This window comes from Protopterus annectens, chromosome 6.part0, assembly GCF_019279795.1.
Source record: "Protopterus annectens isolate FY-2018-M chromosome 6.part0, PAN1.0, whole genome shotgun sequence".
Taxonomy (NCBI): Eukaryota; Metazoa; Chordata; order Ceratodontiformes; family Protopteridae; genus Protopterus; species Protopterus annectens.
In genome coordinates, this window is record NC_056737.1 from 412,172,158 (window position 1) to 412,188,883 (window position 16,726).

The following is a 16,726-nucleotide window of genomic DNA, read 5'->3' on the forward strand; positions in this document are numbered from 1 at the left end:
CGGTTCTTTTAGTTCCTCTAGCAAGATTACACATGAGGATTCTTCAGTGGCTCTTGTCAACTCAATGGTCCTTTCAGGATCTTCCCTCAATCATCACATCATGATTACGGAAATATGCAAAGGGACCTTCGCTGGTGGCTTCAGACATCCAACTTGGATCAAGGAAAACCCTTTGTTCTCCCTCCAGTGGTTACCCTGACGACAGATGCCTCCCAGATAGGGTGGGGGCATTGTCTGGGCAGGCTAGTTCAGGGCTCCTGGCTTCCAGACGAAGCTCTTCTCCACATCAACGTGTTGGAGATGAGGGCTGTACTTCTATCCCTACAGGCCTTACACAAGTTTCTTCCTCAGGGCATCATCGCCATCCACACAGACAACATGTCGGTGGTCTGGTATCTGAACAAACAAGGAGGGACCAGATCGTACCCCCTTTGCAGAGAGGCCATGAGAGTGTGGGAATGGGCTGTAGCTACCAACCGCTTCTTGGTAGCGACCCACATCCCGGAAAGTCAAATGTATTGGCGGACAAATTAAGCAGGACAATTCTCTCTCCTCACGAGTGGTCTCTAAACCGCACAGTAGCAGCCCAGGTTTTCAAGAGATGGGGACGTGCTGCGACCTATTTGCAACTCCACAAAACACCAAGTGCCAAAGGTTCTTCTCCTTGATCCCACATCAGGAAGTACCAGCCATGGATGCTCTAGCACAACCTTGGCCAACAGGGCTACTTTATGCCTTTCCTCCAATTCCACTTCTTCCCAAAGTTATTCAAAAAGCTTCTCAACTGGGGTCTTCAATGATTCTGATTGCCCCATACTGGCCTCGTCAGATATGGTTTCCTTACCTGAAGAAGCATGCAGTGGACGATCCGTGGACCTTAGACCTGATTCCGGACTTGCTAATCCATCAGTCGGGACATTGGCATCAGTCCCTTCAATCTTTGAAATTGACAGCTTGGCTCCTCCACTTCCGACCTTAGTTAGAAGGCACACACTAGACCCGAAAGTTGTTCACATTTTATCTTCGCCCACAAACCCACCACTAACAAATTGTACCTCAGTAAGTGGAAGAGGTTTGCTATCTGGGCTCAACTCAAGGGCTTAGACCCTATCACTGCTCCTGTCCCAGAGGTTTTGAAATTCTTAACATCCCTGTTTAATCAGGGATCTTCTGTCTCAACTATTAAAGTCCAACTAGCGGCTATCTCTAAATTCCACGAATCCACGGATCCTCCTTTGATGAGCAGCAGACTATGCAAAACGTTCATTAAAGGTGCGAGTCTATTAAGACCACCAGTTTTTCATCCTGCACCTCCGTGGGATCTTGATTTGGTGCTTCGCGCATTAACATCTCCCGGCTTCGAACCGGCTGCTACATGCGAGTTAAAATATCTGTCTTGGAAAACGGCATTCTTAGTGGCTATTACTTCTGCAAGAAGAGTTTCAGAGCTTCAAGCCCTGTCTATTAAGCCACCGTACTTGATTTTCCACAAGGATAGAGTATCACTTAGGCCTAATCCATCCTTTGTCCCAAAGGTCTGTTCTAGTTTCTGTGTTCAACAATCTCTAGAGCTACCAGTTTTCTTTCCAAAATTCTCCAATGAAGCAGAATACACTCTCCATAAATTGGATGTTCACAGGCAATTACGCTTCTATTTAGACAGGACTCAGCAACTTCGTAAGTCAGACCAGTTGTTTGTGTCCTTCTCAGATAATAAATTGGGCCAAACCATCACAAAAGCTACTATCTCAAAATGGATCAGAGATTGCATAACTCAGGCCTATTCTTCTTCTTCGAATAAGCAACTTACAACATCTATCAAAGCTCATTCTACCAGAGCTATGGCTACTTCTATAGCCTTTCATTCCAAGCTCGCTATATCGGAAATTTGTGCTGCGGCTACTTGGTCCAACCCGCACACTTTCATTTCCCACTACAAATTGGATGTGGCATCTAAAGGACGAGCATCATTTGGTTCCACGGTACTCAGGAGTGTTTTCCAGTGAGCCACCCAGGATTCAGGTGCTAGGGACGCTGTCCCATCAGTCAGAATGTAGGCGAGATAGGATCACATAACATCTTTTAGTTATGTACTCACCATAACTTCAGATGTTTGGGATCCATCTCGCCTACATTCCTAATACCCACCCTCCTTCCCCCTGCCTTGCAGATCAGAAGAGATTGAACGGTTTTGAGTTCAACTGTTTTATCTTGTTTCATCTGACGATGTTATATAAGCAGGGTATGCGTGTGTGCATGTATGCGGACAAACTAGATCTGGGGGACTGGTAGTGGTGCATCCTGGGATATAGTAAGCTCAGCCAATAAGAGACTTCGCTCTTTGGCATAAGCGTGCCGAGTCGGAGCCGAGGGATCGGCTCCGAACCCATCAGTCAGAATGTAGGCGAGATGGATCCCAAACATCTGAAGTTATGGTGAGTACATAACTAAAAGTTATCTGATACATTGAAAAGAGGAGTATTGTTTTACATCACTGAATTTCTCATCAACTCCTAGTTCATTGATGTGTAGCAGTCAATTATTGAGTCATCAAACAAACATTTAATGCTAAATGTGATGTATATGAAGTATGGGAATAAAGAAGTTTATCCTTTACCCCCTCAAAGGGTCGGTGATCTTGGAGTTAGTATATATGCAGGTATGATGGTTCAAGTGCAGCATTCCCCTACAAAAATAGTTTTAACTGTTTTTTTTTTTTTTTGAGGGTGACATCTATGGTACTCGGCAGGTTTGTTTTTCCAAGTCTGGTGTTGACAAGTTGTATATTTTTTTAAAGCCATGAATCAATTAATGAGGGAAGTTTTATTGCAGTCCTTCTTTACTGTGTCATTCCCTTCCAGACATAGAACAATATGTAGAATCACACCAATTTTAGCATTTTTTTGGAAAGGGGGAGATTTAAGATAACTAAAGGTTTACAGTATGTAAAAATAAAAACAACTCAAAACTGCATTTCTCAAAGATAGATTTTGCATGTAGCTGATGTACATCAAACACGAAATTAAATTCCCTGAAGAAGAATAAGAAGATCCAGAGTGAATATATTTTGAAGCTGTTTTTCATTTTGTAGCATCATAAGTACATTGGCTATGGAAGGCCTGACATGTCAGATTTAATGTAACAGTCCTAAGTCATACATAAACCATGTTGTTCCTCTCTTGTAAACACAGCTAAGTTCTTAGTAAGCCATCATATCTGAGCAAATCTTTATGAAGACTTGTAGTATATAGCTGTTGAACCCATCTGTTACTACTACATTATGTAGCTTTTAAATAAACTAAGAATTGTCATTTATTCAACTGCCACTTCACTCATCTAGTGTTCTGCAGTTTTACAGAAGGCTGTTGCATGTTTTCACTGTGACAGTTTAATACCAGTTAGATATGTAACCTCCTTATAAACTGACAGTTTTATTTTACTGTAGCTGAATTTTTGTAATAAACATTTTAAAGTTGTGTATTACTTCTTCAGACATGGCACAGCTACTAATTAGTACTGCAGTAACTACTTTTCATTTGAGTGACTTCACTTACTGTGTTGTGTTTTTCTGGAACATGTAACATGTTCTTTATAGAGTAACAAACTGGTTTTATTTCTAGGGCATGCTAATATTAGTGTTGAACTGCATTGACCGTCTAAACATCTACAATAGCGCTGCTCATTTTTCGGAATTTGCTGGGGAAGAAGCTGGATCAGCATGGAAAGAAATCTTGAACCTCCTTTATGAACTGCTAGGTAAATACTGAGACCGAAAGTATTGTTTTCCTCTATAATTACTGATGCTGAGATTTTACATATGTTTAAGGGACACTGCAGGAGCAGTTAAGGGAAAAATATCTTTGTGAATGTCATGAAGTTCTGAACAGTACAGAAAATGAATGAAGATAATGAAATGAGATGTCTCCGGTTAAGAGGAATAGTGAAATGTGTGGCTTGTTCTTCAAAAAGTGGTAGGCTTGCCCACGTAGATGATGCTTAACACACTGCCCAATTTACAATTTGCTAGCAAAGATACCCATCTTATTTACTTGCCTTTCTTATTTGTTTTTTACCTGTTTCTGTCTTCTGTTACTTAATTGTGTAATTGTCTCTGTTGTCAATAGGTCGGTTGTATTCTTTGTTTAAAATTTTACACAGATGACAATGAGTACCATGCTCAGTTACTGGGATTTGTAAAAAGTGCACATGCAGTTTTAGGATATGGAAAGTAGTCAGAACAACATGTTGTAAGTGAGTAGCCAGGTCAACATTCACTTTTATGAGGCTTTGTTAGAAACAATACCAAAGTCTTTTAATACATCAAAAAGCAAGGAGGAACCAGATTGTGCACCCCCCACCCCCACCCCCACCCCCACCCCCCGCAGCAGAATCTCACTCCACATGCATCCTACTTTTCTTCATGGCAAAACTGTGTGGCAGACAAGCTGTAAAGGACAAGGGCAGACCTTCATGAATCGAAACTTGATCAGAGGGTCTTCTGAGATTTTATTCATCTGAGGGGAGTTCCTCAAGTAGACATGCTTGCCTTGTCTCTGAACAGTCAGCTGGCAAGATTCTGCTCCAGGACGCCAAACAAAAAGGCCTGGAAAACAGATGCCTTTCTCTTTTCCTTGAAAAGGAATGCTCCTGTATGCTTTTCTACCCTTTCCTCTTACATCCATGTAAAAGAATCTCCCAAGATCACTGTGGTGACTCCATTATATATATTTGTATGTGTGTGTTTGTGTGTGTGTGTGTGTATATATATATATATATATATATATATATATATATATATATATATTCAAATCCACGAAAAAAGCACAGCAAGCAGGCACGGAGAACCACCTGGGAGCAGCCAACACCACAATAAGGCAAACGAACCCACATGTATGTATATTTAAATATATATATGTATGCATGTATATATATATATGGGTTCACTTTATAACATCGAAATACTGAAATGTCGAATTTCAATATCTCGAAGCTATAAAGTCGAATGTTTGAAATAGCGAACGTTCATAACCGCGAATTTCACATATGTCAAATATATGTCGAATTTGCGGTTATGAAGTTGCTCTACGTAATGTCCGGGTTTGTGTTTTGGTTGTGCGCGGTGCCATGTGTGGATGTAGGTGTTATATCAGGTAAGTGAATGTTTTGTAAGGGTTTTGAGTGGGAGTTAGAGTGTGTGTGAGGGATTGGAGAATGTGCGTGTGTGAGTGAGCTTTTGTGTTGTGTTTGTGCAATCTCAGAGTTAGTATATATAAGTAGGGGGGGTGTGTGAGTTGTGTATGTGTGTTTTTTTTTGTTTATGTTGTGATGTGGGTGTTGTGCTGTATGTTTAGTGTAGTGTGTGTGGTGTTTTCGGTTATGTGGTTTCACGGTTTTTGTTTGTTGGTGTTTTGTGGATTCGGTTTTATAGTCTCTAGATACTGGAATTCGATATTTCAGCATTTCGAGGTTATAAAGTGAATCCATATATAAATATATATATATATATATATATATATATATATATATATGCACGTGTATATATATATATATATATATATATATATATATATATATATATATATATATGCACGTGTATATATATATATATATATATGCACGTGTGTATATATATATATATATATATATATATATATATATGTATAATACTCTTATACAAATTGTGCACACAGAACATGAGCACAATCAAGTCCTGCAAGTTATACATGCCCTGGGAGAGGTAAAACAAACTCAATATGTTGGAAGAGAAAATATTCCAGTAATGAAGTTAGAACAAGAAAAGCCATGACTGTTTGGTTAATACAAATATTTTTTGGCTTCCCGTTGATGCATCAACAGCACTTTTCTCAAGTGCTTTACGATCAATGGGAAAAGAGCAAAACAAGTTTCAATGACAGTGGAGTTTTCTTTTTTCTCCACAGGACTCCACTTGTGGAGTTTTCTTTTTTCTACATTGTTGTGCAGCCTTGGAGTAGGTATATTTACATTTGGGGGATAAGGGAGTGTCTTTCCACATGAGGAGGTACAGGATGTTTTATCCACCCTACAAAAAAATTAACTCTGAAGTTTGGCAAAACTCATTTTGCTCTTTTCACTTCAATCATACAGCATTCAATGAAGGTACTGTCAATGGATCAGCATGTATCCATCTATTCCTTTGCCTTATGCAGGATACAGCAGAGGAAATAGTTTTTAAGATGAATAGTGAGTAACAGTTAATCTTAAAAGGGAAGTATTATTTGAAAAGGCATGAGAAGTTTTGCAGAGAAGAGATAACTAACAGATGGATATAAGAAGAGTTTGTCAGTAAGGGAAGTGTGAAAGATAGGAAATGGAATATTGAGATGTGAGGAGAGGATATTAAGATGCTGCTGTGAGGAGTTAGCCTGTGTTGTGGTTTTGGATTCTTTATACTTTTGTTAATCTACCCTAACCTGGGGATCCAAAGGGTATAGTCAATGTCTACTTTTGAGACTAACCTGGGGATACACAGATGCATATCCAAGTATCCCTGAGATATTCTCTTAGTTGATACTTAAATGTCTTTATGTTGTTGAGTTGATTCAAGTGAGGAAGGAGGGAATTACCTTCATTCCATGTGCAGTTTGATTATAGCTAATCTCTTGCAGTATTTGTTGACTTAGCTATTTGGAGGAAGGATTTTTTGGTCAAGCATGTTTTTGTTTTGATAGTATGGCTTAATGATATGGCTTAATAAATGACATTTTTCACTGTTATGAAGTAGCTTCTGTGTTATCAGAATTGTGATTGAACTAGTCTATGTGTCAGTCCAAGCCAGTTTAGTTGATGTTTATCGTACTGATCATTGCTGCAGTAGTCATAGCTGTATGGGTTATATCCAGCCAAGGATATAACAACTGGCCAGCTTACAAAGCTTCAAGGCACCTTCCATGGCCAGCTTACAAAGCTTCAAAGCACTTTCCATGTACTCAAGCTGTCAAGCAGCTCATGCTGAGCTGACTAAAAGACAAGCTTGGGCACAAAGCTCTTCAGAGCTTTACTGCTGCTGAAGAGTACACTCCTCTGAGGCTTTTGAGGATCAGTGGTTGGCTTCTGCTTTCCTTTGTGGGACAGATAAGTTCCCTTTGGGGAAAAATACTTCCATTTTTTTTTTTTAATTTTGTTGAAGCTTTTTTACTTTACTCTTCAGAAAAGTTATTTTAAAGTTAGGAGTGTACTGTTTTAATGGATTGTCTCGAGACTGTAATATACTTTTAAACAGAGCAATCTTTTTTTCTGTCATTTTATAAGTACTGTAAAGTAACTGAAAACATTTTTTTTCTGTTAAGAAATTGTGCTTAATTTTCTTTTGTGGGGCTGGCATGTTGTTTTAAATTGTTTTTTACTGTATTTTTTTCTGTCAAAAAGGTAAGCTTTTGTGGACTGGTAGTGTTTACTGGTAATTGCTGCTTCTCTTCCATTGGAAAGAGGCACCATTTTCTGCTTGACCATGGAACAAACTACCAGTCCCACGGTCATTCCTTCGTCTAGCCACAAAAAGAAAAAGTTAAACAAACAGCTTTTGCCACTACAGCTGGCCATTTGCCTTAGCCACAGGTGGGTGACTCTGCTGTAGCCATTTATTGCTCTTCAATTTATCGATCAGCTTATTACAGTGAAGTGCTTTTTTTTGCTCTTTACTTGAAGAGCAGAGGGATTGGGATCTAGTTCATAGTACCAGCCAAGGGCACTGGTTGAACCAGCTATGCTTCTGTGAAAGGGGCATTTTCAGCCCTCCTTTTCCGAACTGTCCAGTGAATTTCCTATCTCCTTATCCAGTTTTGACAAAAAACAGATTAAACATTCACAACAAAATTCAGGTAAACAGACATTTGAGAAAAAAATGGCAAGAGGGTTCCAAAAAGAGGTCTTAAACCTCCCAAAACCAAGGATAGTCCAACAAGTCCGAATGACTTTTCAAAATACCTTATGACCCCCTCCCACCCTGGCCCATTTTTTTCTTCCAGAAAGTCGGAATCTCCGTTTTTGTCTTTAGCAATAAATTGTTTCAGATAAGTGGCTTTTGAAAATCATTCATCAATGTTACAGATGGCTGTGGGAGGAAATTCCTTCTTTTTAGGGGGCCATTCCTTGTCCATCAGATCATACTGTTTTGTTTTCACCTGTTCTTCATCACATGCTGTCACAAGAAGTGATAGAACCAATTCCTCCTTCCCAGGTGGGGAAGGGTTTTGTTCAAGGATGTCCCTTGTGCAAAGAAAGAACATGCTTGTAGACCAATGGGGAAGAGTTTTGTTCAAGGATGTCTCTTGTGCCAAAGAAAGAACATGCTTGTAGACCAGTTCTGGATCTTTCTTTTCTAATCCTGTTTGTGATAGTGCCAAAATTAAAAATGATGTCACTTCACAACCTTTTACCTCTTCTTCCTCCTTCAGGTTTCTTGGTAACACTACACTTAAAAGATGCATTTCATTACATTCCTGTTCATTCAGATTTCAGACGTTCCTTAAGGTTTTGTGTGTCTGAATCATATTTTCAATTCTTTGCCTTACTCTTTGGACTATCCAACACACCAAAAGTGTTCACAAAGTGTCTAACTACAGATATAGCTCATTACAGGCTCTAGGGTATCAGCATTGTTCCATATTGAGATGACTTGCTTATTTTTACAGAGTCTTTTTCAAAGTGTCAGGAATCCCCCCCACCCCCACCCCCACCCCCAGCTCTCTCTCTCTCTCTCTCTCTCTCTCTCTCGGGTGAAATATCTCTTACACATGCTAGGATTCCAAGAGAACATTCAAAAGTCTTTCTTGACTCTCTCACACAGGATTGTGCTCAAGGGATGTCAGCTAGACACATCCATTCAAGGAACTTTTTTGCCACATGAAAAAAATAGATCTTTATTTAGATCTATATGGAGGTTTTCCACTCAGACTTTGGTCACTGTGAGGGAGTACCTCAAGATTTTGGGTCTCATGGCATCTGTGATTCTCCTGATACCCCTGGCAAGACTCCACATGAAAAAGATACAGTCATATCTAAAATCTGTTTGGTCCTAGCATCAACACCCTTTATCTTTTGAAATCCCAGTGCTGAGGTTTTGTCAGAAAAGAGATCTTTTGATGGAGACAATAGATATCCTTGAATCAAGATCGTCCCTTCTCCATCCCTGCTCCAATGAGTCAGTCACCAAAGATCCATCAGGTTTTGCTTGGGGAGCAGTTTCAGGTGGAATAAAAGTTCAGGAAGTATGGGACAACAAGGACAGATGCAATCACATATATATTCAGGAGATGTTTGCCTTGATCAAGGCACTCAATTCTCTGAACTATGTTTGGTCTCCAGGACCTCTGTATGTGGTTACAGACAATGCCATAGTCACGTGGTACATCAACAAGAAAAGGGAATCCAGGTTGTACCCCTTTTGTAGACTAGCCATTTTATCTTGAGATATATCTTCACAACATAATCTCATTCTATAGGCATCCTGCATTCCTTCTGAGCAAAATATTCTGGCAGACAAGCTGAGCAGGATGAAGGAAGACCCTCATGAATCAAAACTTGATCAGAGGGTTCCGTAAGTGGCCATCATTTCCTCCAATTTCAAAAATCAACTGGCAAGATTTTGTTATGTAAGAAGGCATGGAAGACAGATGCATTTTTTTTTCTTTAGATAAGAATATTCCTGCATGCTTTTCCACCCTTTCCACTAATGTCCAGGGTACTTCTAAAGATTCAAAAGTAATCCCCCAAGATCATTGTGGTGACTCCCTTCTGGCCCAGGCTCCTTTGGTTCTCCCTTCTTTTGGAATTGACCATGGTTAATTACTACAAGCTTTCTCATAGACTGGATGTACTCACAGAAGAACAGGGATGTTTGATATACCCCAACATCAGTCATATTTAACTGATTGCCTGGATGATAGGGTCTTAATTCCTTTTAGGCACCAGTTTACTGAGGATGTGCAGTAGGTCCTAATGGAAGCAATAAAGCACACTACTAGAAAATCATATTTTAACAAATAGAAAGGGTTTTCTAGTTTGTGCCAACAACATAACCAGCACGCGTTCAGAGCTAGTTGTTCTTTATTTTTACAATATTTGTGTGAGTTATTGTCCTATAGTTTTCCTTCTTCCACTATCAAGGTTCAATTATCTGCCATTTCAGCATGTCTGCCTATGGATCTTTCTCTTTTAAGGTAGTATCATGTCAAAATGACCTTGAAAGGGGGTTTGCATAATAGACCTCCAAGAAAACCTGTGGACCTCATCTTAATTTTGTGTTAGAGAAGCTAACACTTGCTCCATCTGAACCAGCTAATCTAGTTGGGTTGAGGTTCCTAATATGGAAGACAGTTTTACTGACTTCTCTGACATGTGCAAGAAGGGTATCCAAGTTGCAAGTTCTTATGCTTTGTCAACCCTATCACATTTTCCATAGGGGCTAGGTTTATTTGAAAACTAATCTTTCTTTTATACCTAAAGTAGAATCCAAGTTTACTTTCAGCCAAACTATCCATCTCCCCGTTTTCTTTCCTGAACCTAAAAATGAGGGCACAAGGATACTCCATGACTTGGATGTGTACAACAACTCAGGTACTATATTAACAGAACTAAATCTTTCAGATTTTTGGATCAATTATTTATTGCTTGTAAAGGTAAGAAGAGCAGACAACCTGTGTCAAAACAGACTATTTCCAAAAATTGTCTAAGGCTGTTACCTTTTCTTATACTCACCATAACTATACCTGTTTCCTGTTCAGATTTTCACAGAATGTGCAGATTTTGGTCTAATATTTTCGATCCAGTTTCCATAAAATTGTGGTTTTCTGGAAAATTTGTGGTAAATCATTAAAGATTGTACTTTGAGAATAATGACACACATTTGAGTTTCTTAATTCATATCCTTCAGAAAATTCATACTAATGAAAAACCTGTTCTTCTATCAACTTTCTAAGCTTGTAAGAGCAATATTTAAAAGTTGTCCCTATTTTTTGTCCTTTGTCCCACTTTTATTTATGGCTATGTCCAGATTATTTGTTCAAAGAGGTTGAAAGGTGTGACCATAACAAATCTATTCCAGGAAGGATCAAGGCCCACTCTGCCAGTGCCTTGGCTTCTTGAAGTATTCTAGAAGCTGCTATGTGGTTGTCTGTACATGTTTTACAAAGCACTATAAGCTTGATTCTTTTTTCTATGTCCAGATCAACCTTTGCTAGGACCAACCACAAGGGGCTCTTGGACTCGTCTCCTTCCACGTCCCAAATGTAGTTAACTATGGTAATCTACCTATATGTCTAAGGCTACTGTGGTAGTGATCAATATGATGAACATAATACTGTTGTGTAATTGAACTTACCATAACAGGAGATGTTTAAATGATCACTGATGCAGTAGCCACTTCATCCCTCCATCCCCCTTGTTTATTTGTGATTTTTTTATACCAGGGTGTAGATATTTATTTTTTGTTCTTCCTAGCATTTTCCTTTTAGGTCTTAGCCCCACCCCCCACCCCATCTGCTGGCAGGAAAGCTCTGAAGGGCTTCACACCCAAACTTATATTTTAGTCAGCTCAGCTCAAGCTGCTTGACAGCTTGAGCACATGGAAGGTGCCCTGAAGCTTTGAAAGCCAACTAGCTGTTATATCCATGGCATGCTATAACCAATGTAGTTAAGGCCACTGCAGCAATGAACATTTGAACAACTACTGTTATGGTAAGTTCAACTTACACAACTGTGGATTTTAGAGTAAGGCAGTAGTTACAGTAGTGCATGTAGATTTCTATTCTCTTCCAGTAGGGCACACTGTGGATACAGTTTAAACACAGCACTTTTGCAAATACCTTTTCAACAGAAACATCTGTACAGAGCAGCTTGATATACACATGACATACAATTCTGATACATTTGTAACATAAGCATCTCATATAAATCATTTTGATATTCACCAATGACATATCATTATTTACAAAATTCCAGCTAGCTGTGCTGGCAATATCTCCTTTTTCTCAGTCCTAATAGTAGGATGTTGTGTAAACCATCTGCTTGTAATCCTCCCTTAACTCTATCTTGCATCTTATGATGCAAAAAGTAGATATCACAATGATGTCTGGTATACACAAGGTTCAGAAAATGGCTACTTTCCCACCTTTTAGGCCTATAGTTTTATTCCCAGGGTCAGTTACTGAAGGTATTTCCTCATTTTTGGATAGCGATTTTAATCATGTTGTTCAAAATATGAATAGTTATTTAAAAGATTCATGGAATGTTTTTGACAAACTGAGGGACTATGTTTTTTAAAGGTGATAAAAATATTATGTTCACCTTAGATATACAGTCCTTATATGCTAGCATTTCCATCAACAAAGGTGTTTATTTTACAAGGTTATATTTGTCTAAATTGATTAAGTTGTCTGATGGTTTTATTAACATTATTTATTACTTGAGATACTGTTGGAAAACATTTTTTTTCTTCTTAATTATAAATATTACCAACAAGTGAAGGGGGTTCACCATAAGGGCCACTGCAGAACCTTCTTTTGCCAATTTGATAATTTGCTGGAGGGATAGTAATATTTTGAGCACTGTTTCTTTTATATCCTAAAATTTCCTTTTTATAAGAGATTTATGGATGATTTAATTCTTATCTGGAAACGGAGCCTAGATGAAGTTTTTCAGTTTGTATCAGAATTGAATTATAGTATTTTTAAGATTTACTATGAGGTCTGTCGGTACTAATATTAATTTTTTAGATGTTACATTGGATGAGGACATTACTGATAGGGTATTCAATAATAAAATATATGAGAAAAATATCCTTGTAAATAGTTATGTACATTATAATTGTAACCATCCAGGTTTTATGAAGAAGAACATATCTAGATACCAGTACATTCAAGCAGCTAGGATGACTATTTGTGAGACTGGCTTTTTCAGTGAAGTTCAGTTTATTGCTAAGATGTTTTTAGAAAGGGGATACAATTTGCAGTTTTTAAATAATATTAGTAGATAAGTGATTAAGGATAGGAATGATAAAGTTTTACCTATTTTTCATCAAGGGTTCCCAAAATGGAAATTAGACACTGTTAAGTCAAAAAATATGGTTTAACAAATTATTTTAGTCTGAGTATAACTGTTGACAGTGCAGCAATTAAGAATGTGTCATCTAATAATTGGGATATCTTGAAAGGGAATCCTGATCTAGTTTCTATTGTAGGGAAAAGGCTAAGATTTAGTTACAACAAAAATTTTAATTTGAAAGCTATGTTACAGAAAGATACTACTAAAGTTAATGTTCCACTTACTATGAAAGATAACGGTACTCTTAAATGTGTTTTATGTTCTTATTGTTTTATTTATGAATGCACTTTTTTCTATTTACAACTTTCTGAGATAACTGTTACATGTCTGCACATTATGATTGTAATTCAGTGAGTTTAGTGTTTCTTGTTTCTTTTACACACTGTATGTGGCTTTATGTAGGGATGATTACAAGAAGGCTTACAGATAGAATTAGATAATGTATATTTACTACAAAAAAACAAAAATGAAAATAATACTCATTATAGACACACTATTAGTTGTGTTTCTTCAAACAAAAAAAAGTTTTTATTTTGTTTATTGGACCATGACCCTTATAATAACAAGGGGGGCATTTAAGAATAAGTTAGAGACTTGTGAAATAAAATGGCTAATTAAACTGCAAGCTGATATAATTCCAGGGATAAATGACACTGTTAATTTTTTTTTTTAATTAGGAGACTGGAAAGAATGAAATAATACATTGAAAACATTAAACATATTAGAAATATATGTATTAACATTTATTCTTTAATAGAGATAGTTTTATAAACACAGTTATTTAACGTATTGTTTATATAAAGTGTATATATTTTTAAGGTAAATACTTAAGTACCATGCGATTAGTCAGGTGGTCAGTTTTTTAGGTATATCTTTCATTCATTTTTTTTCGAACTGGGTTTTCTGACGAAGTCTTTGGTTACCATTTGAATGAAAGTACGCAATAAAGCCCTTTACTGGAAGATATTTCTGTGAGCTTTTTTTCTACCTGGTGCTGAAGTTGCTGGTGGTGCTTTTTAGTTGTCTGAAGTTGAATATTAGCATTGGTTCCTGGGATTTGGTTTTAGTTTAGAGCTCAGACACTATGGTCTTAAAATAAATCTAGAGTGTAGGTATGATTTACAAGGACTTGAATATAGGTACGGTAAGAGAAAGGGTGAGGAGAGATTTGATATGTTAAAGTTAGATTGCATTTATTGAGTGACAGATCTGTGTGGTAGGTGTTTAAGGGAAAAGGGTGAGAGACAACTTTAGTGTAAATGTAAGGATTGTGATGGGAATAAGTGAATAAGACAAGAAGGATAGTAAGGTAAAAGGTGTGATGTAGTTTGCTGAATTTTGCTGAATTTTGCTTTTTTTTTCCTGTTACAAATATTTTTAATTTAGTTCTTAAAACATTTATATTAAGTTCAAGTGGTACCAACTTTAAAAAAACAATGTACAGCAGTATATGAGAATAAGAATATGACGTTTTTAGGATGGTGGTAAATGGTGTATGAGAGCTAGGTGGAAACATTACTTCACAAAAAATACATCCTGCTGACAGCCATCTAAACATGCTGCTTCATCAAAAACAATGATGGAGTTCAAGGTTACATGAAACAGATAGAAAGCAATTACTATTAGCATGGATGTGATAAACAATGACATAAGAAATCAACAGATACTGGTCATGCCTACTTAACCTGGTGGACTTCTTCGAGAATGTCATTGGATGAGGTGGAGAACAGTGCATATTGTCTACCTCATCCTGGCCATGGCATTTGACACAATAACTCACTGTACATAAACTTGCAGAATTTGACAACAAAGCCAGCTGACTTACTCATAGTACACAATAAATTAGACTAGGGGAATGAACCTTCACAAAGAGCTCAGTCATTTGCAGAATCCCACTGACTTTGGTGCTTGGGGCTCTCCTTTTTGGCATTGACTTCTCTGAAGTCAAGGAAAATGTCACAAGCCTCTGATTGACCAAGTTTTCAGACAACTGCAAACTAGACATGGTAATTGAGTCACTTAAAGACACAGATACCCTTCAAGAGGGCCTGACACAGACATTCAACTGGTGCCAGAGCCATGGACTAAAACTAAATTCAGAAAATGCATAATAGTACCTTTTGGGCTCCCCTGTAAATTATCACATTAGTAATACTCTTATAAAGGTGGAGCCAGGGTCAGAGATCTGGAACTACATGTTGACAATAACCTGACCTTTGACCACCATGTGTCTACTGTAGTGATAAAATCATTCTATACTGCAGAGCTTATAAGTAAGGACTTTGCATCCAGGTCAAAGGAGGTCATTGTTCTGCTTTACTCTGCTCTCATCAGACCAGTCATCAAGTGCAGCACACCCTTTTACATGTACCTGACCGGGGACTTGCAACCACATGAGAAACCACATAGGTTCCTCAGAAAAATAATACAGGAAGTAAACAACAAGTCTGTGTGGACAACCTCAAAGTCATATCCCTGTATTTAGTCTCCTACAGACTGCTGCATGCTGATCTATTTCTAGCCTACAAGGCATTCTCTGATCCCTCTATGATGTATTTATTGCACCTCTATAAAACAAATAGCAGCAGAAAATACCCGTTCTGAGGGCCTAGACATCATCAGTGATATAAACAGTACATGTTGGAGGGATAAGTATGTGTCTCAAAGATTATCCCTTCTCCAGAACAGGCTTCCCATCCAAGTGAAACAAAACTCATCCCTAGCCCTATTTAAGCATAACTTGAACCAATGAAATCATAAATTGACCCCAGGTTTGGCATCTATGTCCCTAATGGATAAGGACAGCCTATGAAAGCTCAGTGAATACAGGCCTTTATCATAACTGTAAAATTCCTTGGGGGTATTGACACGTCAGCAATATTTTGGTAAATTTTGGGTAAGCTTGGCTAGGCTTAAAAAGGCTCTTAGGCCAGTAGGGTAGTAACTACCTACAATCCATGAACATAGTTAGTAGGGATAGGGGAAATAAGCTGTTGGTTAGTAAAAGCTGCAACTTATCTAGTAATTGGGGATTTGGGCAGTCTAAATGGGCAGTGCAGTCATTATCTGCAGTCAGAATTGTGTGCCTGTGATTACCGTTATTCCAGAATTTTTCCTTTATTCCCTTTTCCATTTTAAGTGAATATGGTGCACACATTTTGAAACATAGGGAAAAATACATAAAATAGAAATACATTTTGGAAAAGTAACTAAGGTAATTTCCATATTTAGGGAGTCGCAGTTTTGTGTGGACAGTAGACATCATCATTATATCCCAAAACATGATGAGCTATGCCACAACATTATTCTTCATTCTAGAATGAAAATTATTTGTTATTCAAAATATACATGCTGATTGGATGCAGCATCACCCATGAAAATGCCTGCCAGCAGGAAAGAACTTAACTTTTCTTGAAAGGCACACTAACTGAAATGATAGCAAAACACTGTATGGAAGAGGTTAAAAAAGTGACCAAAACTCATCCAGGGGACATCAGGAGTCTGTGGGCATCCTCCTGTAAACAGTAAGATTCATACACACTCCTGACCCCCTTAAAGAGAAAAAAGTGGAATAAACTGAGGTTAGCCAAATGCACTGTGCATGTGAACCCAGTAAGGCAAATGCCTCTTTTCAGTAGTGCTTCAG

At 37.9% G+C, this 16,726-nt stretch overlaps 1 protein-coding gene across 1 annotated transcript in view; it reads left to right on the forward strand.

Moving 5' to 3' along the window:
• RYR3 (ryanodine receptor 3) overlaps positions 1–16,726 on the forward strand; it is a 3,250,282-nt gene that overhangs the window by 1,131,465 nt on the left and 2,102,091 nt on the right. Inside the window, exon 14 of the mRNA XM_044074157.1 lies at positions 3,621–3,756. Coding sequence (XP_043930092.1) covers positions 3,621–3,756 — 136 coding nt within the window. The remainder of the gene's footprint in view (positions 1–3,620; positions 3,757–16,726) is intronic.